The sequence below is a fragment of the Lichenostomus cassidix genome, chromosome 2, assembly GCF_008360975.1.
Source record: "Lichenostomus cassidix isolate B80296 chromosome 2, HeHo_3.0, whole genome shotgun sequence".
NCBI classification, from domain to species: Eukaryota; Metazoa; Chordata; class Aves; order Passeriformes; family Meliphagidae; genus Lichenostomus; species Lichenostomus cassidix.
Window position 1 is genome coordinate 429,247 of NC_139482.1, and position 25,756 is coordinate 455,002.

Sequence of the window (25,756 nt, forward strand, 5' to 3'; positions counted from 1 at the left end):
GGGTGAGTGGCACTGGGGTGGGTGACATTGGAGGTGTCCCTGTGGGACCCCCTGGCCACAAGGACACCCGGGAATTGTGACAATGGGGTCACCTGGATCCCACTTTTCCAGGACAGCCAGGATCCGACATGGCCAGAGTGACGTGGCAGGGGGTGGCCGGAGGGGTCGGGGCCATCGCGGTGCTGTGGGTGACAGTGGTGGGGGCAGCCACGGGGTGAGGAACTGGGAACGGAAATTGGGAATGGGCGGTGGAAACTGGGATGTAGGATAGGAACTGGGAACGGGGAATAGCAACTGGGATTGGGAACTGGGAATGGGGGAGGAATGGGAACTGGGAATGAGTGTGGCAGCTGAGAAAGAGAACTGGGAACTGGGGGGGTGAAATGGAGATCGGGGATCGGAACTGGGAATGGGGGTTGGGAGCTGGGATGGGTGCTGGGATGGGTGCCAGAAGGCAGGATGGATCCCGGGATGGGTGCTTGCATGGAGGCTGGGATGTGTGCCCAGAGCGGGGACGGATGTGGCGGGATGGATCCCAGATGGATCTGGGATGGGTGCTGATGGACCCCGGATGGATCCCGGGCGGATCCAATGGGTCCGCGCAGGCGCTGGTGCGAGCGGATGGTGCTGGTGACCGAGCAGGAGGAGGTGACACCGCGGCGCGAGGCTGCGGTGCCGTGTCCCAGTTTGTACCAGTACAGCCTGGCCGGGTGGCGGCTGGACCAGGACCGGACGCGCCAGGAACGCGGGAATTCCCCCGGGGACACCGGCACCGACACTCCCGGGGACACCGACACCCCTCTCTGCTACATCTACCGGTGAGCCCAGGATGATGTGGCACAGGGTGACGCTGAGGTGACACTGGGTGACACTGGGGTCCCCCCACAGCCCCCCGGAGACACGACCTGTGGTCCGGAACCGCACGGAGCGTGGCTGCTGTCCCGGCTGGAGCGGCGCCCGCTGCACCGAGGGTACAGGGACACACGGAGGGGTGGCACCCAGGGATGTCCCCACGCTGTCATTCCCACTGGGAGTTGGGATAGGAGCTGAGATAGGAGTCATTCCCACGGTGTCATTCCCAGCAGGTGCCAGGATGTGTCCTGGGAACAGTGATAGGTGCCAGGAATGGAGCTGGGATGGGTGCTGGGAGCAGGAATGGGATCCGGGATGGAATCCAGGAAGGGTACTGGGAGCTGGGACTGGTGCTGGGAATAGGGATGGGAGCTGAGAGTGAGAATGGGAGCTGGGATGGGTGCTGGGATGGGTGCTATTGCCACCATGTCATTCCCACTGTGATAGCCTCACTACTCCATTCCTGTCGGGTGCCAGGGTGGGTGCCAGGATGGATGCCGAGGTGTGTGCCACTCCCCTGTGCCCCTCAGTGTCACCCAGTCCCCATCCCTCAGGCCCTGGCTCCCTGGGCCGCTGTTTCAGCGCGTGGCAGTGCCAGGATGGCGCCAGCAGCCACAACAGCAGTGCCATGAGCCGCGCCGAGTGCTGCCAGCACCCTTGGGGACACAGCTGGCGCCGCGGGGACACCGAGGGACCCTGCCTGCCCTGCACCCGCCTGCCCTTGGGCGGGGACGGGGGGTCCCCACGCCACCGCAGCCCCCCGGCCACGTGCCAGGCCTGGGCTGGGACACGCTTCCGCACCTTCGACGGGCGGCACTTCGGCTTCGCCGGGACCTGCCGGTATAGCCTGGCCACAGCCACGGACGGCACCTGGGATGTCACCGTCACCCTCGGACACCCCCGGGTACTGGGGACGGGAGGGAGGGCACAGGGCGTCACTCAAGGTCGCCCGTGGTGTGGGATGGGGCTGGGATGGACGTTGGGAGCAGGGAGGGGTGATGGCACCTGGGATGTCACTGTCAGCCCAGGACACCTGGACACTGGGAGCAGGGGATGGAATGGGTCACTCGGGGTCACTGGTCCTGTCCCCGCGGTGGGATGAGGGCTGGGAACAGGAATGGGAACTGGGAGCTGTGATGAGAGCCAGACGGGTACTGGGATGGGAACTGGGATGGGTGATGGGATGGCACACCCATGAGTCCTGTACCCATCTCTGGTGGCTGTGACGCACCTGAGTGTCCTGGTGCCACCTCTGGTGGCCCGGCACTGTCACAGGTGCTGCACATGACCTTCGGGACGGACACGGTGGTGGCCCAGGGACAGAACGTGTCAGTGAACAGGGCGGCAGTGCCGGAGGGACACCCCTACCTGCACAAAGGTGAGGTCTGCAAGGCCCCCAACCTGGGGCAGTGTGGGGACAAGCCCCGGTGACACTAGAAGGCGCTAAGATGGTGGCAAAGCAGCCACCGGAATCCCTGTCCCCATCCCATCCCGATCCCTCCCCTTCCCCTCGCGCAGGGCTTGGTGTCACCTGGCCAGGTGACTGGGTGGCCGTGGCCAGCAGCCTGGGCGTGCGGGTGGCCTGGGATGAGCACCTGGCAGTGACAGTGACAGTAGAGCCCGAGCTGCGTGGTGGCACCTGGGGGCTCTGTGGCACCTACACCGACGACTCCACAGGTGAGTTTCACCCGCCTGGTGCCACCCTCACCCCACCGGGGGGTCAGAGGGACACCCCACATATCCCCACCCTCCGTGTCCCCCCAGACGACTTTGTGCGCCCTGACGGGGACATCGCCGCCTTCGCCGCCGCCTTTGGCAATGCCTGGAAGGTGCCAGCGGCTGGCGTGGAGGTACTGAAGGGTGGGGTGACCCCCCGTGCCCGTTTGGGGGTTCCCGGTGGTCTCCCCGTGCTGAGGGACCTCTGGCTCAGCCCCCATGCAGGGACGTGCCGGAGAGAGGCACCAGGTGTGGCCCGGGTGAGGTGGCAGCGGCGGTGGCCACGTGCGGGTGGCTGCTGGCCCAGCCCTTCCAGCAGTGCCACAGCGAGGTCAGCGGCACCGGGGGACCCGCGGAGGTTGAGGCGTCCCATGGGGTCCCAGAGGGTCCCGAGGACATCCGGGGTGTCCTGGGGGGATCTCAGGGGGTTCTGAAAGGTTCCGGGGGATCCAGGTGGTCCCAGGGCTGTCCTGGGAACTACTGGGAAGCTGCTGGAGTTGCAGGGGATCCCAGAGTTATTCTGGGAGGGTTCTGGGGGGTCCCAGGGAATCCCGGGGAGTCCTGTGCAATCCTGGAACTTCCTGTGGGGTTCTGGAAGGTCCCAGGTGGTCAGGGGGATTCCTGGGGGTCCCAGGGGATTTTGGAAGTTCCTGGAAGGTCCGGGAAATTCCAGAGTGTTTTTGGGCATCCGGAGGGAAGTCCTGGGGAGCCCTGAGGGGTCCTGGGGTGTCCTGAGGGGTCTTGGAGGGTCCTCACCGCCGCCCCCCGCCCAGGTGGACCCCAGCGGGTTCTACGCGGCGTGTCTGGCACTGCTGTGCGGCGACGGGGACCTCGTGTCACCCCCCAGTCCCCTGCCATCCCCTGGCCCTCTGCCACCTCCCGGCCCTCCTCCCCCCGCCGCCTGCGACACGTTTGCCGCCTACGCCCGGGAGTGCTCCCGCCGCCAGGTCGATGTCCCCTGGCGACATTCCGGCTTCTGCGGTAGGAATTGGGGACTGTCCCCTCCTCGACCCCTCCCCGCCGTGCCGCCGGTGTCACCGCGGTGTCCCCTCCACGCAGAGCGCCGCTGCGACGCGGGGCAGCGCTTCTCCGACTGCGTGTCCTTGTGCCCTGTCACCTGTGCCACCGCGGGCAGCGCCGAGCAGGGGACGTGCCACCGCCACTGCCACAGCGGCTGCGAGTGCGGCCCGGGGATGGCCCGGGACGGGGGGAGCTGTGTCCCGCCCGCCGCCTGCCCCTGCCACCACCGGCGACAGCGCTACAAGCCCGGCCAGAGCATCCGCCAGCGCTGCAACCGCTGGTAGGTGGCACCGCGGTGACAGCAGTGGCACCGGGCTGGCACCCAGTGAGGGGCGGCCCCAGGGTCCCCTGCGGCGTGTTCTCCTTCATCCTGGGGTCCCTGTGGCGCGTCCCACTTAATCCCAGGTTCTCTGTGATATGTCCCCCACTATCCCAGTGCCCCTTGCGACGTGTCCCCCATCCTGGGGTCCCCTACAGGTGTCACCCCCAACCTGGAGTCCCCTGCCGTGTCCCCCACTACCCCGGGGTCCCCTGCAGTGTGCCTCCTCCACCCCAGTGGCTCCCCGGTGACTGGTGTCCCCGGTGTCCCCAGCACGTGCGAGGGCGGGCGCTGGCGCTGTGAGCAGCAGCGGTGTCCGGCCGAGTGCACGGTGCTGGCGGGACGTCACTTCGTCACCTTCGACCGCCGCCGCTTCTCCCTCCCGGCCACCTGCGCCCACACCCTGGTGGAGGTGAGGGGACACGGAGGACATCGCGGGAGGGTGGTTGTGGCCGCAGTGGTGATGGGGCAGCGCTCTGGTAGTGGCCGTGGTGTTGTGTTGGTGATGGGGTGGTGGACACAGTGGTGGCCACGGTGGCAGCGCTCTGTCTGGGGGTGTCACCGTGTCTCTGCCCCCCAGGACTTCGTAGGGGGGCGGCTGCTGATCACCGCCGAGCACGAGCCCTGTGACAGCCACTGGCCCCCCGGCTGTCCCCGCACCCTCACTGTCACCACCAGCCGCACCACGGCCCGGCTCCACGGCACAGGTGACACATCTGGACAGGACTGGGACTGGGGCTGGGACTGGGATCATCCTTGCACCCTGATGGGGTTGTGGCCGAACCAGTGCCTGTCCCCAGTGTCCCTGTGGCAGTGAGTCTCATCCCAGTGCCCATCCCCCATGTCCCCACGGTGGTGGGTGACATCCCAGTGCCTGTTCCCAAGTCCCTGTGGCAGTGGGAGCCATTCCAGCGCCTGTCCCCGCTGTTCCCACGGCGATGGGTCCCATCCCGGTGGTCACCCCATGGTGCCGCTGCTGTCTCCCTCAGGGGAGGTGACAGTGGCCGGACGGGAGGTGACACTGCCCTTCTCTGGTGCCGAGCTGAGTATCCGCCGCGCGTCCTCGGCGTTCCTGCACCTGCAGGCGCCCGACGCCCACCTGCTCTGGGGCCTGGGGACCCCCGACACCTTCATCACCCTCCAGCCCGCCATGGCCGGCACGGTGAGTGGGACCCCCGGCATCCTCGGGATGCTCCAGCGGGACGGGAATCCGGTGGGATGAGGGTCTGCTCCGGGCAGGTGCGGGGGCTCTGCGGGACCTTCAACGGGGACCAGCGGGACGAGTTCACGACTCCGGAGGGGGACGTGGAGCCTGGAGTCACCGCCTTCGCCAACGCCTTCCGGGCGGCCGGAGCCTGCCCGGCGCTGGGCCCCGGCATTCCCGATCCCTGCGACGGCTTCCCCGGGAGCCGGGAGCGCGCCGAGGCCGCCTGCGCCGTGCTCATGGGGCCAGCGTTCCAGGTGAGGGGCCCGGCACGGGGGGAACCGGGAACAGGTGACATGGCTGTGACAATGTCCCCCTCCGGCACAGCCGTGTCACCGCGTGGTGGATCCGGAGCCGTTTGTGGAGCTGTGCCGATGGGATGTGTGTTCCTGCCGGGAGCAGGAGCAGGAGCGCTGCCTGTGCCCCGCGCTGGGCGCCTACGGCCGGGAATGCGCCCGGGAAGGGACGGAGCTGGAGTGGAGGAACCGGAGCCTCTGCGGTGGGATGGGGGCGGGATTGGGATTGGGATGGGATGGGATGGGATTGGATGGGATGGGATGGGATTGGATGGCATGGCATGGCATGGCATGGCATGGCATGGCATGGCATGGCATGGCATGGGGATGGCATGGCATGGGGATGGCATGGGATGGGGATGGCGTGGGATGGGGATTGGGAATGGGATGGGGATTGGGAATGGGATGGGATGGGGATTGGGAATGGGTTGGGATGGGATGGGATGGGATGGGGTGGGATGGGATGAGATAACACCTGTCCCCCCCCAGTGACCTCCCCATGTCCCCCAGACGAGCCATGTCCCGGCGGACAGCAGTACCGGGACTGCGGGGGTCCCTGTGGCCGTTCCTGCTCAGAGCCCCCCGGAGACAGTGACTGTCCCCCTCCGGACACCCTCTGTGTCCCCGGCTGTCGCTGCCCCCCGGGGCTGCTGCTGGCCCAGGGAGGCCAGTGCGTGCCCCCCGCCGCCTGCCCGTGTCTCCGCGGCACCCGCCTGTACCCCCCCGGCGCCCGCGTCCACCGCGGCTGTCAGGCCTGGTGGGTCCTGGAGGGATTTGGGGGTCGCGGGGAGGTTTGGGGGTCCGCGGGGGGTCACGCACAGGACGGGGGTCACCCAGACAGAACGTGGCGGTGACAGTGACACCTGATGAAACCCCCTCCGGCCTGGTGTGACGCCCCACGGGACGGGAGGGTTTTCATCCCGTGTCCCACCGTGGGGACGGCGACCCAGCACCCCCGGGGGGCTCAGTGGGATGTGGGTTCCTGGCGGATTGGGGCGCAGGGGCCGCAGGGAGGGGGCTCGGTGGGATTTGGGTGCTGGGAGATGAGGATGGGGGTGTGGGGACCCTGTTGTGTGGGGCTCAGCGGGATTCGGGGTGGGGATGGGGGGTCGGCAGGTTGGGGGTGCTGGAGGGTGGGGTTGGGGACAGGGGGTTCTCAGCAGAACGTGGGGGGCTGGGGCTTGGGGGACCCCGAAGTGGGGGCTCGGTGGGGTTGGAGGGTGCTGGAGTGGGGGTCGGCGGGGTTTGGGTTCCGGGGATGGGGGCGCAGGCACCCTGCGTGGGGAGCTCAGCAGGACGGGCTTCCCTCACCGCCGCCCCCGCAGTGTGTGCGCCGGGGGGTCGTGGCGCTGCGCCCCCGCCCCGTGTCCCCCTGCCCCGCGCTGTCCCCCGGGGCTGCTGCACTCGCCTGGCTCCTGCCTGCGCCGCTGCGACCCTGCCGAGCTCTCCGGCACCTGCGGCGGCTCCGCCGATGGCTGCGTGTGTCCCCCCGGGACCCTCTTCCTGGTGGGTGACGCCTCCAGCGGGTGATGGGGGTGTGAGGCTCCCCCCTCACCCCCCTCACGGCGGTCTGGTCGCAGGACGGGCGCTGCGTGTCACCGGAGGAGTGTCCCTGTCACCATGGCGGGCGGCTGTACCCCCCCAACGCCACCATCGCCCGCGACTGCAACACCTGGTGGGACACCCGCGGGATGCCCCGGCCCCGTGCCAACCCCTCAGACCCTCGGGGACACTCTCAGTTCCCTGTCAGCCCCCGCGGTGGCACCGAGCATGTCCCCGCAGCGTGTGCCAGCGGCAGCGGTGGCACTGCGGGCGTGAGGAGTGCGCGGGGACCTGCGTGGCCACGGGGGATCCCCACTATGTCACCTTCGATGGCCGCGCCTTCACCTTCACCGGGGACTGCGAGTACCTGTTGGCGCGCGAGGCCACCGGACTCTTCGCTGTCACCGCCGAGAATGTCCCTTGTGGTGCCAGCGGCGTCACCTGCACCAAGTCCGTGGTGGTGGCCATGGGGAACACCGTGGTGCACATGCTGCGGGGTGAGGGGGGACATGGGGACAGGGGGACGTTGGGAACAGCATGGTACACGTGCTACAGGATGAGAGGGGACGAGGGGGACATGGAGACGACACGGGCATATGTGGGGGTCACCCACGGTGACATCCCGACTCGGTCGCGGTGGGGGGGGGGCTGCAGGGGGTGGGGACACGAGGGGACACGGAGATACACAGGTGGTCATGGAGGGCTATGGGGGGACACGGAGGGAGACGGGGAGGTGGCTGCGTGACCCACAGTGACATGCCAGCCCTGTCGCGGCAGGGTGGGGTGGGGGGGGAACGTGAGGGGACACGGTGGGTGCGGGGGGACACGGGGGGATGTGGGGGGCCACGGGCGACACGTGAGGGTGACTCTTGGCGCCGCGCCGACAGGGCGGGAGGTGACAGTGAACGGGGTGACCGTGCGACCCCCCAAGGTGTTCGGGGGATCAGGGCTGGCGCTGCAGCGCGCGGGGCTCTTCCTGCTGCTCCTCACGCGCCTGGGGGTGGCCGTGCTGTGGGACGGAGGTGAGACCCCGGGGGGACACGGGGGGTGACCGTGCTGTGGGACAGAAGTGACACCCTGGGGGAGGTACGGCTGGAGGTCCCCAGTGCTGAGGAACTATCGGGGCGTCCCTGTGGTTGGTGATGCCATGGCGGTGTCACCATGCGGGGTCCCTGGTGCCACCTGGAGCCTGCAGTGCTGGTGGCACCGCGGGAAGGGTGACCGTGGGGGGTGCCGTCGGTTCCCTGGGGGGTCCCTGGTGCCATGGGTGGCACTCCTGCCACTCGCCGTGCCCGCAGGGACCCGCGTGTACGTGCGCGCGTCCCCGCGGCTGCGCGGGCGCCTGGCCGGGCTCTGCGGGAACTTCGACGGCGACGCCGAGAACGATTTCGGGAGCCGGGACGGAGCCCTCGAGGCCACCCCCGAGATCTTCGGGGACTCCTGGCGCCTCAGCCCGCTCTGCCCCGAGGCCGACGGACACCGCCCGCATCCCTGCGACGTACGGGGACAGAGGGACATGGGGGACATGGCGGGGTGACACGGGGAGACAGAGGAACTGACAGGGGTACAAGGATGGGGACACAGGGGGACACGGGGAGCTGGCAGGGGGACACAGGGTATAGACGAGGTGACAAGGGGACAAGGGGAGCTGGCAAGGGGACGCGGGGGGCTGGCGGGGGGACACTGGAGGACACAAGGGTTGCTGGGGGGACATTGGGGAGCACCAAAGGACATGGAAGCTGGATGGAGAGACACGGTGGGGGGCCGGATGGGGACACAGAGGTGCCGATGGAATGTCCCCTCCCAGGACAACCCCCAGCGCTCAGCCTGGGCACGGGGTCGCTGCGGGGTCCTGCGGCACCAGCTCTTCGCCCCCTGCCACGACCTGGTGCCCCCCCAGCGCTTCTACGAGTGGTGCCTGTTCGACGCCTGCGGGTAAGTTCGGGGGGCTCGGGGGGTCCCCAAGCCCCAAAGTGTCTCCCGGGCCCTGTCCCACGGCGCGTGCCCCAGGTGTGACAGCGGCGGGGACTGCGAGTGTCTGTGCACGGCCCTCGCCGCCTACGCCGAGGAGTGCGGCCGGCGGGGGAGACCTCTTCGCTGGCGGAGCCAGGGGCTGTGCCGTGAGTCCGGGGGGCGCGGGAATGGGGATGTGGGGCTCTCATCCTGTCGGGGGCTGTGCCGTGAGTCCGGGGAATACCGGGGGTCCAGGGGGACCGGAGGATGCCGGGGGTCCAGGGGGCTGGGGGACACGGGGACACAGAGAAGTCCGGACTGAGCCCCGCCATGGGATGTGCCAGGGTTGGGGGCCGGGTAATGGCTCGGGGGGTGCAGGAGCCCACCAAGGGGCTGTGGGGCAGGGGAGGTCCCAAGCTGTGGGGTCGGGGGGTGCAGGAGCCCCCCATGATGTCATGGAGCGGGGGGAGGGGTCCGAGCTGTGCCCCCCATGGGGCTGTGGGACTGAGGAGGGGACAAGAGCCTCCCGCGGTGTTGGGGGGTCCCAGGCTGTGGGCTGGGGAGTCTCAGTCCCCCCAATCTCTGCAGCTCTCCAGTGCGAGGGTGGGCAGGAGTACAACCCCTGCGGCCCCCCCTGCCCCCCCACCTGCCGCGACCTCGGCCGGGACCCCCCCGAGCTCTGCGGGGCCCTGGGGTGTCTCGAGGGCTGTTTCTGTCCCCCCGGGCGAGTCCTGCACGGTGAGGGAGGAAGGGAGTGCGGGTTGGGGGCTGGGAGGGGCTTTGGGGGCAGGAAGAGGTTTGGGAGGTCTTAGGGGTGGGAGGTGGCTGGGGACGGAGCTGGAGGGGAAACTGGGAGGGGGGCTGGGGGGTCACGGTGTCACCCCTGCGCCCCCTCTGCAGACGGGCTGTGCGTGGAGCCCCTCGACTGTCCCTGCTTCTGGGATGGCTTCGCCTTCCCCGCCGGGGCCACCGTGACCCAGGGCTGCAGCAACTGGTGAGGCACTGGTGCACACTGGGATCGCGGGGTACTGGGATATCGGGATGTGGGAACACTGGCGTGCTGGGACACTGGGAGACCGAGATGGCCAGACACCGGGACACCGGGACACCGGGACACCGGGACACCGAGATACTGGGATACTGGGAGACCGGGACATGGGGACATGGGGACACAGAGACACTGGGAAACTGGGACATTGGGACACAGGGATACTGGGATTTTGTTGTGTTGGGATACTGGGATATTGGGATTTGTGATGTTGGGATACTGGGATATTGGGAAACCAGGACACGGTGATACTGAGATATGGGAGTACTGGGACACTTGGACCCCCAGACACCAGGACGCCGGGATGGCAGGACACTGGGATATCAGGACGCTGTGACACCGGGATAGTGAGATACCGGAACACGAGGGCATGGGGACACTGGGATGATGGGTCCCCTGGCCCCTTGTGAGTCTCCTATGTCTCCCGCGCCCAGCACGTGCCTCGAGGGGCGCTGGCAGTGCCCCCCCACCCCCTCCCCGTGTCCCGCCGCCCCCGGCTGCGCCCCGTGGGAGTTCCGCTGCCGGGCCGGGGGTCTCTGCGTGCCGGGGGCGTGGCTCTGCGACAACGAGGACGACTGCGGGGACGGCTCGGACGAGCTGTGCGACCCCCCCTGCGCCCCCCACCAGCCCCGCTGCCCCGGCGGGCGCTGCCTGCCCTGGGGGGCTCGATGCGACGGTGTCACCCACTGCCCCGACGGCTGGGACGAGGCGGGGTGTCCCCCCCACCCCTGCGCCCCTCCCGAGTTCGCCTGTGCCGGGGGTCGCTGCCTCCCCCCTACCCGGGTCTGCGACGGGCGGCTCGATTGTCCCCCCGGGGACGACTCGGACGAGGCCGGTGAGTGACTGCGAGGGGCTCGGGAGGCTCCTGAGGATGGGGGGGAGGCTGCGGGGAGTTTTGGGGTCCTGAGGAACCAGAGAGCCCCCCAGCCCTGGGTGTCTGTGCCCCACAGCAGCATCTGGAGATTCCGGGGGTGGGGGCTGCTTGGGAGTCTCGGGGAAGCAGAGAACTGTCCGTGCCCCACTTGGGGTGTCCGAGTCCCACTTGGGGGTCACTTCCCCGCAGGCTGCGCCCCCCGCTGCGGGCCGGGGCAGTTCAGGTGCGCGGGGGGCAGATGTGTCCCGTACCCCCATCGCTGCGACGGCCGCGACGACTGCGGGGACGGGAGCGACGAGCGCGGCTGCGCCTGCCCCGAGGGTCACCTGCCGTGTCCCGGGGGAGGCTGCCAGCCCCCCGCGGCTCTCTGCGATGGCCGCCGCCACTGCGCCGACGGCGCCGACGAGGCCAATTGTCCCGGTGAGCGGCGCGGGGGGACAACTGCTATGGCACCCGCGCCTGGGATCCCCACCCTGGGAACCCCCCTTTGGACGCCTTTTCCTCACGGCGGCGGTGTCACCGCTGTCCCCGTGTCCCCAGCGCGGGCCACCTGCGCCCCCGGGACTGTCCCCTGCCCCGACGGCTCCTGCGTGGCGGAGGTGGCTGTGTGCGACGGCGCTCGCGACTGTCGCGATGGCTGGGACGAGAGTCCGGCGGGGTGCGCCGTTGCGCTGCCCCCCGCGCCGCTGTCACCTGTCACCGCTGTCACCGCCGCTGTCACCGCTGTCACTGGAATTCTCACCGATGCTGTCACCGCCGACACTGTCACCGCGGTCTCCAGCGCCAACGCCAGCGGCACCGCCCTCGCCACTGTCGCCACCTCTGTCACTGTCAGTGACACTGACACTGTCACCGACACCGCTACTGTCGCAGCTGCTGTCGCCGACACTGCCAACGCCTCGGCAGGTGAGAAGGGTTCCGTGAGACCTGGGTATGCTGATGGGGACTCTGGGTCAGGGGGGCTCCAGGGGACAGGTGAGTCCCCCGGAGGGCTGGGTGGGCTCCCTGGGCCGGGCGGTGCCCGCGGGTGCCGCAGCTCGGGGGGCTCCGTGGGTGGGTGACCCCAGCGGCGGTGTCCCCTAACCCCGACACTCCCCCGCAGCGCCCTGTCCCTCCCGCTCCCTGCGCTGCGACAGCGGCGGGTGCGTCCCGCGGGGATGGCGCTGCGATGGCGACAGCGACTGTCCCGACGGCAGCGACGAGGGGAGCTGCGACCCCCTGTGCGCCCCCGGCCACTTGCCCTGCGACCCCCGCTGTGACCCCGGCCGCGCCCCTTGCGCCCCCGCCTGCGTTCCCCCCCGCCACCTCTGCGACGGCGTCCCCCACTGTCGCGACGGCGCCGATGAGAGCCCGCAGCTGTGCGGTGAGACCCCAGGGATCCATCTCTGGGGACATCTGAAGGGGGAGAGGTTGGGGAGTCTCCGTGTGTCGCCTCCTGGGGACCCGAGGGGTTGGGGGGGGATCTCCGGGTCCCTTGGGGAGGGGACGGGGAGCTCAGCAATGAGGGGACCACACCGGAGGGGGCCGCCGTACCCCTCTTGTACTCCGAGAACCCCTCCGAGATCGCCGGGGACCCCCTGAGTCCCCTCTGTCCCCTGGGGATCACTGAGAGTGCCCCTGTCCCCTGCAGAGCCCCCCGGCCCCGGGAGCAGCCCGGGGGTTCCCTGCGCCGAGTTCGCCTGCGGGGATGGGGAATGTGTCACCTTCCAGCAGGTACCGGGGGGCCAAAGGGGGACCCCCAACCTCCCGGGTCATCCCCGACCCCCTCCCGGTGCCGCCGTGGAGTCTTCGCAGTGTCCCCGATCCCTCCTGCTGTCACCCCCGTGTCCCGGCGTCTCCCCGACCCCCTTCCAGCGCCACCCAGGTGTCCCCTGATCCCTGCCGGTGTCACCCCGATGTTCCCTCGACCATTCCCGTGATGTCCCCGACTCCCCCCAGTGCCACCCCCGATATCTCCTGGCCACTCCCGATGCCCCCTCGACCTTCCCCCCCGTTTCCCTGACTCCCCTAACCCCCTCCCGGGGTCTTCCCGCTGTCACCCCAGTGTCCCCTGACCCCTCCCGGTGTCCTCCGTGTCCCGGCGTCCCACGAGCCCCTTCCAGTGCCATTTTGTGTCCCCCAGCTCCCTCCCAGTGTTACCCCCGTGTCCCTGACTTCCCTGATGTCCCCCACGGTGTCCCCTCACTACTCCCTCCCCCCCCACCTTGTCCCCGATGGCCGCGGTGTCCCTGCAGGTGTGTGACGGCGTGCAGGACTGCAGCTCGGGTGGGGACGAGCGGGGGTGCGGCCTCTGGGGTCCATGGGGACCCTGGGGGTCCTGCAGCCAGCCCTGCGGGCCCGGGGAGCAGCGCCGAGCGCGGGGATGTCACCAGCGTCACCCCGGGCTGCTGCGAGGGTGCCGCGGGCCGCGCGAGCAGGAGCGACCCTGCTTCCACCGGGCCTGCCCGGGTGAGCGCGGGGGGAGCCCCGGGGCTTGGGGGGCTGCCGGGGGACCCTGGAGCGTTTGGGGTGCCGGGGGCTTTGGGGTCCCGGGGGCAGCGCGGGCCGGAGCGACCCTGATATCGCCTCGTCTGCCCAGGCAAAAAAGAGAGGGCTTGGGGGGAATACAGGGGCCTGAGGGGGTCAGGGGGCTGGGGGTCTCTTGGGATGCCTGAGGGATTTGGGGATCCCTGTAGTTCAGGCTGCCCGGGGGATTTCAGGCATCCCGCAGTCCGAGGGGTTTGGGGGTTCTGAGGTCCCCCTTAACTCGCCCCCCGCAGTGGACGGAGCGTGGGGCCCGTGGGGGTCCTGGTCCGACTGCCCGGGGGGCTGCGGGGGAGTTCGGCTGCGCACGAGGGGGTGCCAACCCCCCCAAAACGGCGGCCGCGCCTGCGAGGAGCTGCCCAGGGGAAGCCTCGGAGCCCTGGAGATGGGTGGGTGCGAAAGGGGAAGGCGGGGGGCTCGGAGGAGGGTCTGGGGGTGGGGGGTCCGATGGGATGAGGGATGTCCGGAGGGCGGGGGGGTCTGGCGGGACTCTGGGGCAGGGGGCCCAGTGGGGTGGGGGTCCCGGGGCAACAGGTGGGCTCCGTGGGACAGATGAGCTCCAGCGTGGGGGGCTCTGTGGGTGGGGGTCTCCCCAGTATGAGGGGGCTTCGTGGGACAGGTGGGGCCCGGTGCAATGGGGAGCTCCACAGAGTGGGGAGTTCTGGGGGGAAGGGGGGCTGCTGGGACAGGTGGTCCCCGTGTCTAACCCCTGTCCCCAGCCCCCTGCGCCCCGGCTGGGTGTCCCAACGCCTCGGAGTGCGCGGGGGGGCTGCGCCCCTTCCCCTGCGCCCCCTGCCCCGCCTCCTGCGCCGACCTGGCCGCCGCCGTCACCTGCCCGCGGCCCCCGCCCTGCCGCCCCGGTGAGTGGCACTGGGGGGCCGGGGGGACACCCCGATGTGAGGGACATCCCCTGAACCCCCCGTCCCCCCAGGCTGCTGGTGCCCGGCGGGGCAGGTGCTGGACGCCGCCGAGCCCGGCGCGGGGACCGCGGGGTGCGTTCGGCCGCGGGAGTGCCCGTGCCGGGCCGGGGGGCGCAGGTACCCCCCGGGAGCCCCGGTGCCGCTCGGTTGTCGCCTCTGCACCTGCCTCGAGGGGCGCCTGCGACACTGCCGCCCCAACCCCGGCTGCTCAGGTGGGTTCCGGAGCGGGGCGATGTGCCGGTGGGGACCCCCGGTACCCGCGTGTCACCGCGGTGACGCCTAGAGGTCCCCCAGTGCCCGGGTATCCCCGCCCCGGTGCCGGCGGGCCCCGGGTGACCCTGTGTCCCCCACAGTGGACTGCGGGTGGTCGTCGTGGTCGCCGTGGGGCTCCTGCGCGGGCACCTGCGGGACCCCCGGCGTGCAGTGGTCTTTCCGCAGCCCCTCGAACCCCGCCCGGCGCGGGGCGGGAAGGCACTGCCGCGGCATCTACCGCAAGGCCCGACGGTCAGCGGGGCCCGGGGGTGGCGGGGGGGGCCGGGGTGTCCCCCAGGTGTGTGACCGCCCCTCCCCGCAGGTGCCACACGGCGCCGTGCCGGCGGTGCCATGAGAAGGGCCGGTGGCGCGTCCCCGGCGAGCGCTGGCGCGGGGGGCCCTGCCGGGTGTGCCAGTGCCTGCCGGGCGGGGGCATCCGGTGCGTCCCCTACTGTCCCCTCCACGACAGCGGCTGTCCCCAGGTAAGTGGGAGGCGCGGGGGGACGGGAGGAGCCGCAGGTGAGGGTGACGCTGCCGGTGTCCCCAGGGCCAGGTGCTGCGGGAAGGTGACGGTGACTCCTGCTGCACGTGCGGCCCCGCGGGTGAGTTGGGGGTCCCGAGGTGTCCCGAGGGGGGGTGGAGGTGACCCCAGTCCGCTCGGCGCCGCGCTGTGACCATCGCCGTGCCCGTCCCCGCTGCAGGTGACAACTCCACGGCCACTCCGCCCGGGATGATGACAGTGCTGTCCCACACCGCGCCGGACGAACCCCTCGGCAGCACCGGGTACGGGAGGGACAAGGGCGGGCAGCGGGATTTGGGGGTCCCCAAAGGCGGGGGGCACTGGGGGCCTCCCCCTGACCGCCCTCCCCCGCGCTGTTCCCTCCAGCCCCACTGCCGAGCCCGGGACTCCCCCCAGCCCCACACCTTCAGGGTGGCCCAAACGCCCCGAGACCCCCCCGCAGCCCCCCAGCGCAGCCGGGGGCACCCCCAGAACCGCGACCGAGCCCGAGGACACCCCGAGACTCCCCGGAGGCTCCGCGACGCCCCTCGAACCCCCCCAGCTCAGCACGTTGCCCTCTCTCGCTCCCACGGGGGTCCCCGCCGCGACCCCCCCAGGTGAGAGAACCCCAGGGAGGCGCGGAGGAAAGACCCCCCAAAACGGTGCCCCGGGACTGGGGGGTCCCGGTGGAAGGGGGAATGAGCTCCTGAAAGAGAGACGGGGGGAAACAGCACCCGGGGCATGGCTGGGGGAGCTGGGGGGGTTAAAGGATGGGGGTTGCAGGGTGAGCCCCCAACACACGAGGGTCACCCTGCCCCCCCGTGTCCCCCAGGCTGCGCCCCCCCGCCCTGGGGGGGGTGGGGGTCCTGCAGCCGCTCCTGCGGGGTGGGGGTCGCTCTGCGGCGCCGGGCAAGGACTCCGCCCGAGGGGGGCTGCACCCAGCCCCCCAACATCGACAGCCGCGTCTGCTTCCTGCGAGCCTGCCCAGGTACCCCCAAACCCCCGGGACCCCCGATGTCAGGGGGAGGCCCCCATTGTGGTTGGGACCCCCAGGCGTCAGGGCTCTCCATGGGGTGGGACTCATCCCCATTCCCTGGGGTGGGACCTCAAAAACGGGCGGGACCCCCGAAGTCTGGGACCCCCACAGTAGGTGGGGATCCTCAGGGTTGGGGAGTCTCGGGGTCCCCAGTGCGGGGGGGCTCTAGGTTAGGGGGTGGTCCTGGGGCAGTGTGGGCGTGCTGACCCCCCTGACAGCCCCGTGCCCCCCCCAGTGGCGGGCGGGTGGTCGCCCTGGGAGTCCTGGAGCGCCTGCGACGCCCCGTGCGGGGGTGGGCAGCGGATCCGCCGTCGCAGCTGCAGCGACCCCCCTCCAAAAAACGGGGGGCGGCCGTGCGACGGGAGAGCCCTGCAGAGCCGGCCCTGCAACCTGCGGCCCTGCGGGGACAGCCCAGGTACGGGGGGGCTGCGGGAGGCTGGGGAGATCCCCATCTCTGCTCCCCCCGTCCTTAAGCCCCCCATTTGCCCTCCCCAGCCGCTCCCTGCTGCTCCCGACCTTTCCAAAATCCCCTTGCCCACCCGATTCCCCCCAGCCCCCCAAATTCCCCTAAGTCCCTCGACTCCTCCATCCTTGATCGCTCCAATCGCCTCCCCCACCCCTGGCCCCCCAACTGCCTCCCCGACACCCCAAATCTCCCCCGAGTCCCCCCCTTCTCCCCCGCTGACCTCCCCGTGTCTCCCCCAGCCTGCCCCCCCCAGATGCTGCTGGTACCCCCGGGGGGGTGCGAGGATTTGGGGGTCCCCCCCTGCCCCCCCACCTGTGCCGACCTGAGTGGGAACAGCTCGTGCCCGGGGGACTGCGAGGAAGGTCGGGGGGCTGGGGGAGGGCTTGGGGGACACGGGGAGTCTTGGGAGGGTCTGGGGGGGGGGGGTGGGGATGTAGAGAGGGCTAGCTGGGGGGGGGAAGGGGCTTTTGGGGGGATTTGGGAGGGCCTGGGAACTTGGGAGGGCACGGAGGGGGCTTGAGGGGGCTTAGGGAGGACTTGGAAGTCTTGGGGAACTGGGAGAGAACTTAGGGATGTCTTGGGAACTTTGGGAGGGGCATGGAACAATCTGGGCGGTGGGGAGGATTTAGGGGGTGTTGGGGGGTGGAGGGGGCTGAAGCCCCCCTGAAGCACCCCTCCCACCCCAGGCTGCCGGTGCCGGCCCGGGCTGGTCCTGCAGGGGAGCAGCTGCGTCGAGCCCGGGTACCCCAAACCCCACCGTACCCCAAACCCCACCATACCTGAAACATGCTACAACCAGAACCCACCTGCAGCCCAAACCCCGGTGCTGGGGGTCCCCAGGAATGGAGACCTCCTGAACACTGGGGGCCCCCTGGGGGCTCCTCAGGATTTGGGGTAACCCTTCATTTCCCTCCAGCGCCTGTGGGGGCCCCGCGGGGGTGTTGGGAGTCCCCGAGAGTCGGGGTCCCCCTGGATCCTGCGGGTGGTCGCGCTGGACCCCCTGGACCCCCTGCGACTGCAGTACCGAGACCCGACAGCGCTTCAGGTGTGGGGCTGCCCCACAGCGGGGGGTCTGCCCCATAACGGGGGGTCTGACCCATAGGGGTGTCTCTGCCCCATATCGGGGTGTCTCTGCCCCACGGCGATCGCGTCCTGCCCCACTTCCCGCTCCCCACAGGTCTCCCACCAACCCCGCGGCCGCGGCCGGCGGTGCTCCCTGCGCCGGCAGCCCCCGAGAGGTTCGGGGCTGCCCGGAGCTCTGCGGATCCGGTAGGTGCCAGGAGCCCCCCGGGCTGAGACCCCCGGGTGCCACCGCGGCCCCTCGAGCGCCCCGTGTCCGTCTGTCCCCAGAGCCCAGGAGCGCCGCGCCACCTGAGGCCACCGAGGCGCCGTGGGTCCCGGGGTCGCCTCAGTCGCCGTGGGGCACAGAGACCCCGGAGTCGCCGTGGGTCCCGGAGCCGAAATGGGACACTGAGTCCCCGTGGGTCCCGGACTCGCCATGGGACACAGAGTCGCCGTGGGTCGCAGAACTCCCGGAGCCCTCAGAGCCCCCAGAGCCCTCAGAGTCCCCAGACTCCACTCGTGGCCGGTGGTCGCCGTGGAGCACTGAGTCCCCAGAGACCCCGCGGGTCGCGGTGTTGCAGTGGAGCACGGAGTCCCCGGAGTCCCCTCTGTCCCCGGAGCCGATGGTCCCCGCCCGTGGCCGATGGTCGCCATGGGGGCCCTGGAGCGGCTGCAGCGCGCCGTGCGGGGGCGGCGAGCGCTGGCGGCAGCGGGGCTGCGACACTCCCCCGTGCCCGGGGCTGGCGCTGCAGAGCCAGAGCTGCCACAGCCACGTGTGCCGAGGTGAGTGCGACACGGGCACGCGACACAGGGACCCCGACACAGGGACCCCAGCCCTGAGACCCTGTCCCAGAGATCTCACCCAAAGCCCCCGACCCACAGATCTGCGCTGTCCCACAGGGCTGCCCCACAGCGCCCCACAGATCTGTCCCTCACCCCCGCCCCACAACCCCCGTGGGGCACTGAGCCGCGTGGTTTTGGGGGGGCAGGGGTGTCCCAGGGGTGCTCAGGGGGTGTTTTGGGGGGCGGAGGCCAGCTGCCCCCAGGCACTGAGCTTTTTTTCGGGTGGGGGGGCAGAGGCCGGGTGCCCCCCCGGCAGGACGTTCCGTGAGTGCGGGGGGAGCTCTGGGTGCCCCCGGAGCTGCGCCCACCTTGGGGGGGCCGTGGGGTGCGCGGGGGGCTGCCAGGAGGGCTGTCACTGCCCCCCCGGGACCTTCCTGCACCGCCACACCTGCCTGCAGGTGAGACCGCCATGGGTGCTGCCCCCCAAATCCTGGGGTGGGAATTATGGGGTGGGGGAGATCTTGGTGTTGAGGGCGGGGTGCCCATCAGAATGCTTGGGGGTCGCGGGGTGGGGGTTCCCCGTGTGGGGTCTTTGGGGTTTCCCTGGGCCATGGGGGCTACATGGGTTCCTTCCCTGGGTCGGGGGTCCCTGGTTGTGGGAGGGATCACAGGGCTGGGGGGTGCCCCCAGTCTACAAGATACCCCTGGGGCGGGGAGCTCTCCAAGGTGCTGCTGTGGGGCAGCGGGTGCCCCACGAGTGCCCCCCAGGGTGGTGGGTGCCCGCCGGACCGGTGGGGGGTCCATGGGGGCCTCGAGGTTCTGTGGGTGTCCCCCGGGGTGCTTGGGGGTCCCTCGGGCGCTCCCCACCCTGTGCTCAGCCCCAGCAGTGCCCCTGCTCTGTGCCGGCCGCGCTGCTGTGGGGGAACACGCCCGGAACCCCCACCGGGACACCCCCCGGCCCGGAGCCCTCCGGGACCCCCCTTGGGGACCCCCCGATCCTGGAGCTGCCGCCGGGCGGAACCCTGAGCTTGGGCTGCTCCCGCTGGTGAGGAGGGACACCCCCGGGGGGGCCTCCCACCACCCCCCACCCTTCCCCTATTGCCTGCTGCCCTCCCCCTGCCCGACCCTCTGCTCCCCCTTACTGATTCCCCCTTTGCCCCCCAGCACGTGCCTGTGGGGTCGCCTGCGCTGCGCCCCGTCCGGGAGCCCCTCGTGCAACGAGACCCTCACGGGGACACCGAGCTGCCCGAGCCCTCCGTGCTCCGGTGGGTCACTGCCCCACAGCCCCCTGCCCCACAGATCGGGGTCCCGGGGGGGTCACCGGTTGTTTCACCCCCCACAGCAGAGCCCGGCCCTACATCGGCTCTCAGCCCCACATCGGCGCTCAGCCCCACATCGGCTCTCAGCCCCACATCGGATCTCAGCCCCACATCGGATCTCAGCCCCACAGCCCCCGGTGAGCCTCCCTACCCCCCGTTCCACCCACCCCGGGGGTCTCCCCCCGCCCACCCCACTGACGGACCCTTCCCGCAGGGGCCGAGGAGGAGGCCGGAGGGTCCCCGGTGGTCCCGTGGGGCCCGTGGGGGCCGTGGGGTCCCTGCAGCCACACCTGCACTCGCCCCGAGAGCCCCGCGAGTCGGAGCCGCCGCCGGGACTGCCAGGGGGGCAACTGTGGGGCGGGGGGCAGTAGCCAGCGACGGCCCTGCAACCTGCCCCACTGCGAGGGTACGGGGGGCTCTGGGGGGCTGCGGGGGGCTATGGGGGGCTATGGGGGGCTATGGGGGGCTATGGGGGGTCCCTGCAAGCTGCCCCACTGCGAGGGTACAGGGGCTGTGGGGGCTATGGCGGGCTGGAGGTCCTGGAAGGTCTGGGGGCGTTATGGGGGGCTATTGGTGGCTGGGGCTCCTGGAGGGTCTGGGGGGTTATGGGGTCCCTGCAAGCTGCCCCACTGTGGGGGTCTGGAGGCATGGGGGGCCTCTGGGAGTCCTGCTGGGCTGCGGGGGGAGCTCTAGGGGGGGTCTGGAGGGTCTCTGTCCCACTGTGGGAGGTTATGAGGCCTTGGGGGTCCCACTGACACTGGGGTTTCCCCACAGCCCCCACCTGCCTGACGCCCCCCTGCCCGTGCCAGTGGAGCCCCTGGGGGCCCTGGGGGTCCTGCTCGCGGCCCTGCGGTGGGGGGCAGCAGCGGCGGCTCCGAGCCTTCGCCCCGCCCAGCCCGGGGGGCTCCTGGTGCCCCCAAATCCAGGGGGGCCACGAGGAGCGGCGGCCTTGTGGGGTGACGGCGTGTCGGGGTGCGGGGGGCTCGGGGGGGCTGGGGCGGTTGGGAGGGTGTGGGGGCCATGAGGTGGCTATGGGGGGACACTGGGGGGATACTGGGGGGGTCTGAGGTCTATGAGGGGTTTCAGAGGGGTTAGGGGGGCTGGGGGACTGGGAGGGATTGGGGAGCTCTGGGGGGCTATGGAGAGGGGAGGCTAAAGGGGGGCTATGGGGGGCTACAGGGAACCGGGGGGGAACTGGGGGGCTCAGGGGGGGCGGTTGGCTGGTTTGGGGCGCTGGGAGCTGGGGGGCGTTGGGGGTCTCAGAGGGGATGATCCGACTGGTTCCGGGGGTCACCCCGCTGTCCCCCTCAGTGAACGGCGCGTGGTCTCCGTGGGGTCCCTGGTCGCGTTGTGACGTCACGTGCGGGGGGGGTCGCTCCGTGCGCAGCCGCTCCTGCTCCCGACCTCCCCCCAAAAACGGGGGCAGCCCCTGCCCCGGGGGGGGCCACGAGCTGCGGGTCTGCAACGCCCGGCCCTGCGGTACGGGGGCGCTGGGGGGCACCGGGAGGGACTCGGGGAGGCTGGGGGGTCGAGGGGCACTGAGGGGCTGCGCTGGAGAGCAGTGCTACGGGAGGCCGGGGGGTGCCTCGGGAGGGCTCGGCGGGGTCCCTGTGGGTCTCGGGGTGCTGACGATGCCCTCCAGGCCCGCGGTGCCCTCCCGGGCAGACCCTGTCCCCCTGTGCCACCCGCTGCCCGCGGAGCTGCCGGGACCTGCAGGAGGGGGTGTCCTGCGAGGGGGGGACTCCCTGCGAGCCCGGCTGCCGCTGCCCCCCCGGTGAGGCCCCCAGAGCCCCCTGTGCCCCCCCGGGACGCTGGAGCAGGACGGGGGTTCCCTGTGTGACCCCCCGGCTCCCCCAGCCCCCTGACCCCTGTCCCCCCTGCCGCAGGGACCCTGGAGCAGGACGGTGGCTGTGTCCCCCCCGCGCTGTGCGAGTGCCTGGACGCGGGGGGACACCTTTGGGTGCCGGGGGGGGGCGGACACCCCCGGGGCTGCCAGAACTGCACCTGCGCGGGGGGGCGGCTGCGCTGCGTCCCGGGGGGGTGTCCCCCCCCCACCGCCACCCCCGGGACACCCCTCGGGAACCCCCCGTGCGCCTGGAGCCGCTGGAGCCAGTGGGGACCTTGCAGTGTCACCTGCGGGGGGGGGCGGCAGGAGCGGTACAGGTGAGGGGGGCGGAGGGGACACGGAGAGGACAGGGGGGTTGAGTGGGACACGGCACCTTGGGGACACGTGACATCCCTTGGGGGGACACGGGACTGTGGGGACACAGAACGTGCGAGAGGCCACGGTACCTGTCGGGGGGTGATGACACTGGGGGGCACATGTCACCTGTGGGAGGGCTAAGTCACCTCGGGGACGCGCCTGGCACTAGGGGGACAAGAAACCCACGGGGAGACTTGACTCTGGGGGGGCTGCGGGGACACCTGTGGTGCCAGCCGGGTGACCCCAATGCCCCTTGTGACCCTCCCTACCTCCCCAGGACCCCCATCCCTGCCGAGGGCGGGGGAGGACCCTGCGGGGACCCCCAGGAGCAGATTCGGGGGTGCGAGGAGACCCCCTGTCCCCCCCTGTGCCCCTGGGCGGGGGGCGAGCGGGGGCTGGGCGAGCGCTGGAGCCCCGAGCCGTGCCGGCAGTGGTGAGCTGGGGGGGCTGGGGAAGCCGGGGGGGGCTCTGATGGACCCCCACCCACTGCGTGTGTGTCCCCCGCAGCACCTGCACCCCCGAGGGACCCCAGTGCTGGGACACCCCGTGTGCAGCCGGTACGGGGGGAACGGAGTGGGGGCTGGGGGGTCACACAAGGTGTTGGAGGTTCTGGAGGAGTCTTTGGGGGTCCCGGTGGTCTGGAGAATTCTGGGGGTTGGTGGGGAGTCGTGAGGCTCATGGGAACTCGGGGAGTCCTGAAGATCCCGGTGACCCCGCTGCCCCCCGTGCCCCCAGAGCCGTGTGACTGGAGCCCCTGGGGGTCCTGGGGACCCTGCGGAGACCCCTGTGTTGGGGGGTCTCGCCTGCGCCACCGGCACGCCCTGAAGCCCGAGACCCCCGGGCGGGCGTGCGGGGGGATCCAGACCCAGAGCGAGAGCTGCAACTCCACCGCCTGCCCCGGTAACCCCCGGACCCCCACCCCGGGGAGCCCCACCCCGCACCCTCGGGACCCCCATCCCGGGGGTGCTGAGGTGTCCCGTGCCCCCCAGAGCCGGGGTGCGGAGGGGGTGGCAGGACCCGCAGTCCCTGCGCCGGGCGCTGTCCCCGGACCTGCGGCGACACCTGGGCCCAGGTGCTGTGTCTGCAGGGCCCCTGCGAGCCAGGTACGGCCCGGGGCTGGCCCGTCACCCGCGGGTGTCCCCTGAGTCCTCCCGACACCCACGGGTGACCCCGTGCCCCGCAGGGTGCCGCTGCCCCCCCGGAGAGCTGCTGCAGGACGGTCACTGTGTCCCCCTGAGCCGCTGCCGCTGCGCAACCCCCGGGGGGACAAACGGGAGCCGCGAGGTGCCCCCGGGGGGTGTGACCCAGATCGGGTGTCACAACTGGTGGGTGACACCGCGCAGGGGGGGCACGACGGGGTGGGCACGGCTGGGGGAGCGTGGGGGACACGCTGGGTGGGCAACCTGACACGGGGACAGACACGGGGGTGGGGGACACGGGTGGTGGCACGGGGAGGGGGGGATGGACACCGTGGGACCGGAACAGACACAGTGGTGGCGGTGGGACGGGCACGGTGACAGTATGACTGGCACACGGGGCAGGGTGTGACGGGTACAGTGCTGGCGGGACGGACACGGTGGCGGTGCCACACAGCAGAGTCCCACGGGCGGTGACGGTGACACACGTGTCACCCCCGCTGCAGCACCTGCGAGAACGGGACCTTCACCTGCCCGGTGCTGGAGTGTCCCTCCCCGGGGCCCGCGACCCCCACGACACCGGTGTCCCCCTGGTCCTCCATGTCCCCCCTGTCCCCCCCGTCCACCCTGCTCCCCACATCTCCTGTATCTCCTCTGTCCCCCTCGTCCCCCCTTTCCCTCACGACCTCCATGTCCCCCCCAGCCCTCCCCGTGTCCCCCTGGTCTCCCTCACCCCCTGCCACCCCCTTGTCCCCCTCCGTGTCCCCCTGGTCTTCCTGGTCCCGCTGCTCCCGCAGTTGTGGCGGTGGCACCCGGACGCGGCACCGGCAGTGCCGGGAGGGCCCCGGGGAGGGGTCGCGGTGCGGGGAGAGCCCCGGGGAGGAGACGGCGCCGTGTAACCCCCAGCCGTGCCCCGGTGAGACGGCGGGACAGCCAGGGGTGGGGAGGGAGGGAAAGGGGAGAAGATGGATGGAAGAACGGGAGAGAATCGACGGAGGGATGGCGGGATGGGAGATGGAAGGGGGATGGAGGCAGAGAGGAAAGGAGGGAGGGATGTGGGGTGAGGGATGGAGGGCCGTGACAGTGGAAGGAGGGAGGCCCGGGCGCCAGCGGGGGTGCCGGTGCCATTCCCGGTGCCATTCCCGGTGCCATTCCCGGTGGTCCCAGGCTGCCCGCCGGGCGAGGTATGGCTGGACCCCGGCCCCGCTTGCGAGCGCAGCTGCCAGGACCTGGCGGAGCCCCGCAGGACTTGCGGGGACTCCCCCGCGACCCTCGGACCCTCCGGATCCCCCGGGACCCCCGGGACGCTTGATCCCTCCGGAACCCCCAGGATCCCCGCCGCCCCCACGACCACCGACACTCCCGCGACCCCCGACACTCGTGGGACCCCCGCGACCCTCGGGACGCCCGCGCCCCCCCCGCGCTGCGCCTGCGCCCCCGGCCGGTACCGGAACGGCTCCGGGCAGTGCGTGAGCGCGGGGGAATGCGGGTGTTGGTACCGCGGGGCGCTGCGAGCGGTGAGCAGGGCGGGGGGCGCGCCGGGGGTCCCTGATCCCGCGTTTGGGGATCCCTGACCGAGTTCGGGGGGATGTTCAATGTTCGGAGGTGCCTGTCTCCCCCAGGCCGGCAGCGAGTGGCGGGAGCAGTGCGCGACCTGTCGCTGCTCCGAGGGACGTGTCACCTGTGCCACCTCCTGCCCCGCGCTCACCTGCCCGGAGGTGGGGGGAGTCTGGGGGCAGTCCGGGGGGGCGGGGGGTCGCCGCGGGCAGGGGCTGAGCCTGAGGGTCCCCGCAGGGCGCGGAGCCGGTGCGGGAGCCCGGGAGCTGCTGCCCCGTGTGCCGGGACGAGTGGCCAGGTGAGACCCGACACCCGGGGACCCTGGGGGGGGCGACCCGGCAGCTCCCCCCGCTCACGCCGGGCGCCCCCACCCTGCAGAGGAGCCCCCCGGGCCGTGCCGGCTCCTCACGGCGCTGCGGACCATCGCCAAGGGCGCGTGTGTCCTACGGGGAGTCAGTGTCACCTACTGCGCGGGGGGGTGCCGCTCCCGCACCGCCGTCAGCGCCCAGGTACGGGGGGGCCAGGGGGCTCCGTGCGACCCCCAGAGCCGCTTGTTCCCCCCACCCTGCAGGAGCTGCCTCTGCACAGCCCGGGCGGAGGGCTCGGAGCTGGGTGCAGCGGGCCCGGCGGTGTCCGGGAGGATCCCCGGTTCCCTGTGACCCCGCGGTGTGTCCCCACCCCAGGAGCCGTACGTGCGGTCGCTGTGCGAGTGCTGCAGTTACCGGCTGGACCCCGCCCGGCCCGTGCGGCCCCTGCTCCTGCCCTGCCCCCGCGGCCGCCCCCGGCCCGCGCTGCTGCCCCGCATCGCCGAGTGCCGCTGCGAGCCCTGCCGGGGTCCGGGGGGTCCTGGGGGGGAAACCTGGGGGGTCCTGGGTGGTTCCGGGCGGGACACACAGCCCCCGCATTGCTCGGAGCCGCTACGAGCCTTGCCGGTGGGTCTCGGGGGGCCCTGGGGGGGTCCCGGAGAGGGTCCGGGGGGGCTTTTGAGTATCTGGGGGGGCTGCAGGGGGCTAGGGGAGCACCCCAGGGCGCCCCGGGGGTGACCCCCTGAACCTCCTGTCCCACAGGCGGGGACTTCACCCGGCGCTGAGGAGATCTCCTGGACCTCCCCCCCCCTGTGTCGGCAGCGCGGAGTTTCTTATCAATACCAATACACAATTAATAGTCTTTGATGAT

General features: G+C 71.4%; 1 protein-coding gene across 1 annotated transcript; it reads left to right on the forward strand.

Annotated features, from left to right (window-relative positions):
* The first annotated feature begins 128 nt into the window (after window positions 1–128).
* Window positions 129–25,750, forward strand: LOC146440638 (SCO-spondin-like). Its single transcript, XM_085053925.1, has 67 exons — window positions 129–214; window positions 606–818; window positions 889–971; window positions 1,407–1,756; window positions 2,128–2,230; window positions 2,371–2,529; window positions 2,617–2,702; window positions 2,783–2,926; window positions 3,342–3,549; window positions 3,628–3,868; window positions 4,181–4,319; window positions 4,488–4,614; window positions 4,897–5,069; window positions 5,147–5,368; window positions 5,439–5,610; window positions 5,918–6,164; window positions 6,733–6,913; window positions 6,988–7,082; window positions 7,190–7,446; window positions 7,837–7,971; window positions 8,248–8,447; window positions 8,757–8,884; window positions 8,960–9,069; window positions 9,491–9,640; window positions 9,803–9,896; window positions 10,385–10,785; window positions 11,014–11,244; window positions 11,365–11,730; window positions 11,927–12,187; window positions 12,455–12,537; window positions 13,059–13,272; window positions 13,584–13,736; window positions 14,067–14,207; window positions 14,279–14,479; window positions 14,621–14,771; window positions 14,842–15,028; window positions 15,061–15,121; window positions 15,221–15,302; window positions 15,406–15,635; window positions 15,851–16,006; window positions 16,290–16,469; window positions 16,760–16,882; window positions 17,207–17,261; window positions 17,437–17,565; window positions 17,698–17,789; window positions 17,871–18,365; window positions 18,660–18,860; window positions 19,056–19,410; window positions 19,530–19,630; window positions 19,708–19,821; window positions 19,899–20,090; window positions 20,459–20,656; window positions 20,996–21,163; window positions 21,327–21,458; window positions 21,571–21,847; window positions 21,922–22,320; window positions 22,395–22,444; window positions 22,623–22,787; window positions 22,877–22,990; window positions 23,071–23,212; window positions 23,530–23,939; window positions 24,191–24,540; window positions 24,646–24,741; window positions 24,818–24,878; window positions 24,959–25,089; window positions 25,264–25,414; window positions 25,648–25,750. The coding sequence occupies exons 1-67, from the start codon at window positions 129–131 to the stop codon at window positions 25,668–25,670; spliced, it is 11,925 nt and encodes a 3,974-aa protein (XP_084910051.1). The 3' UTR covers window positions 25,671–25,750.
* The last annotated feature ends 6 nt before the right edge of the window (window positions 25,751–25,756 follow it).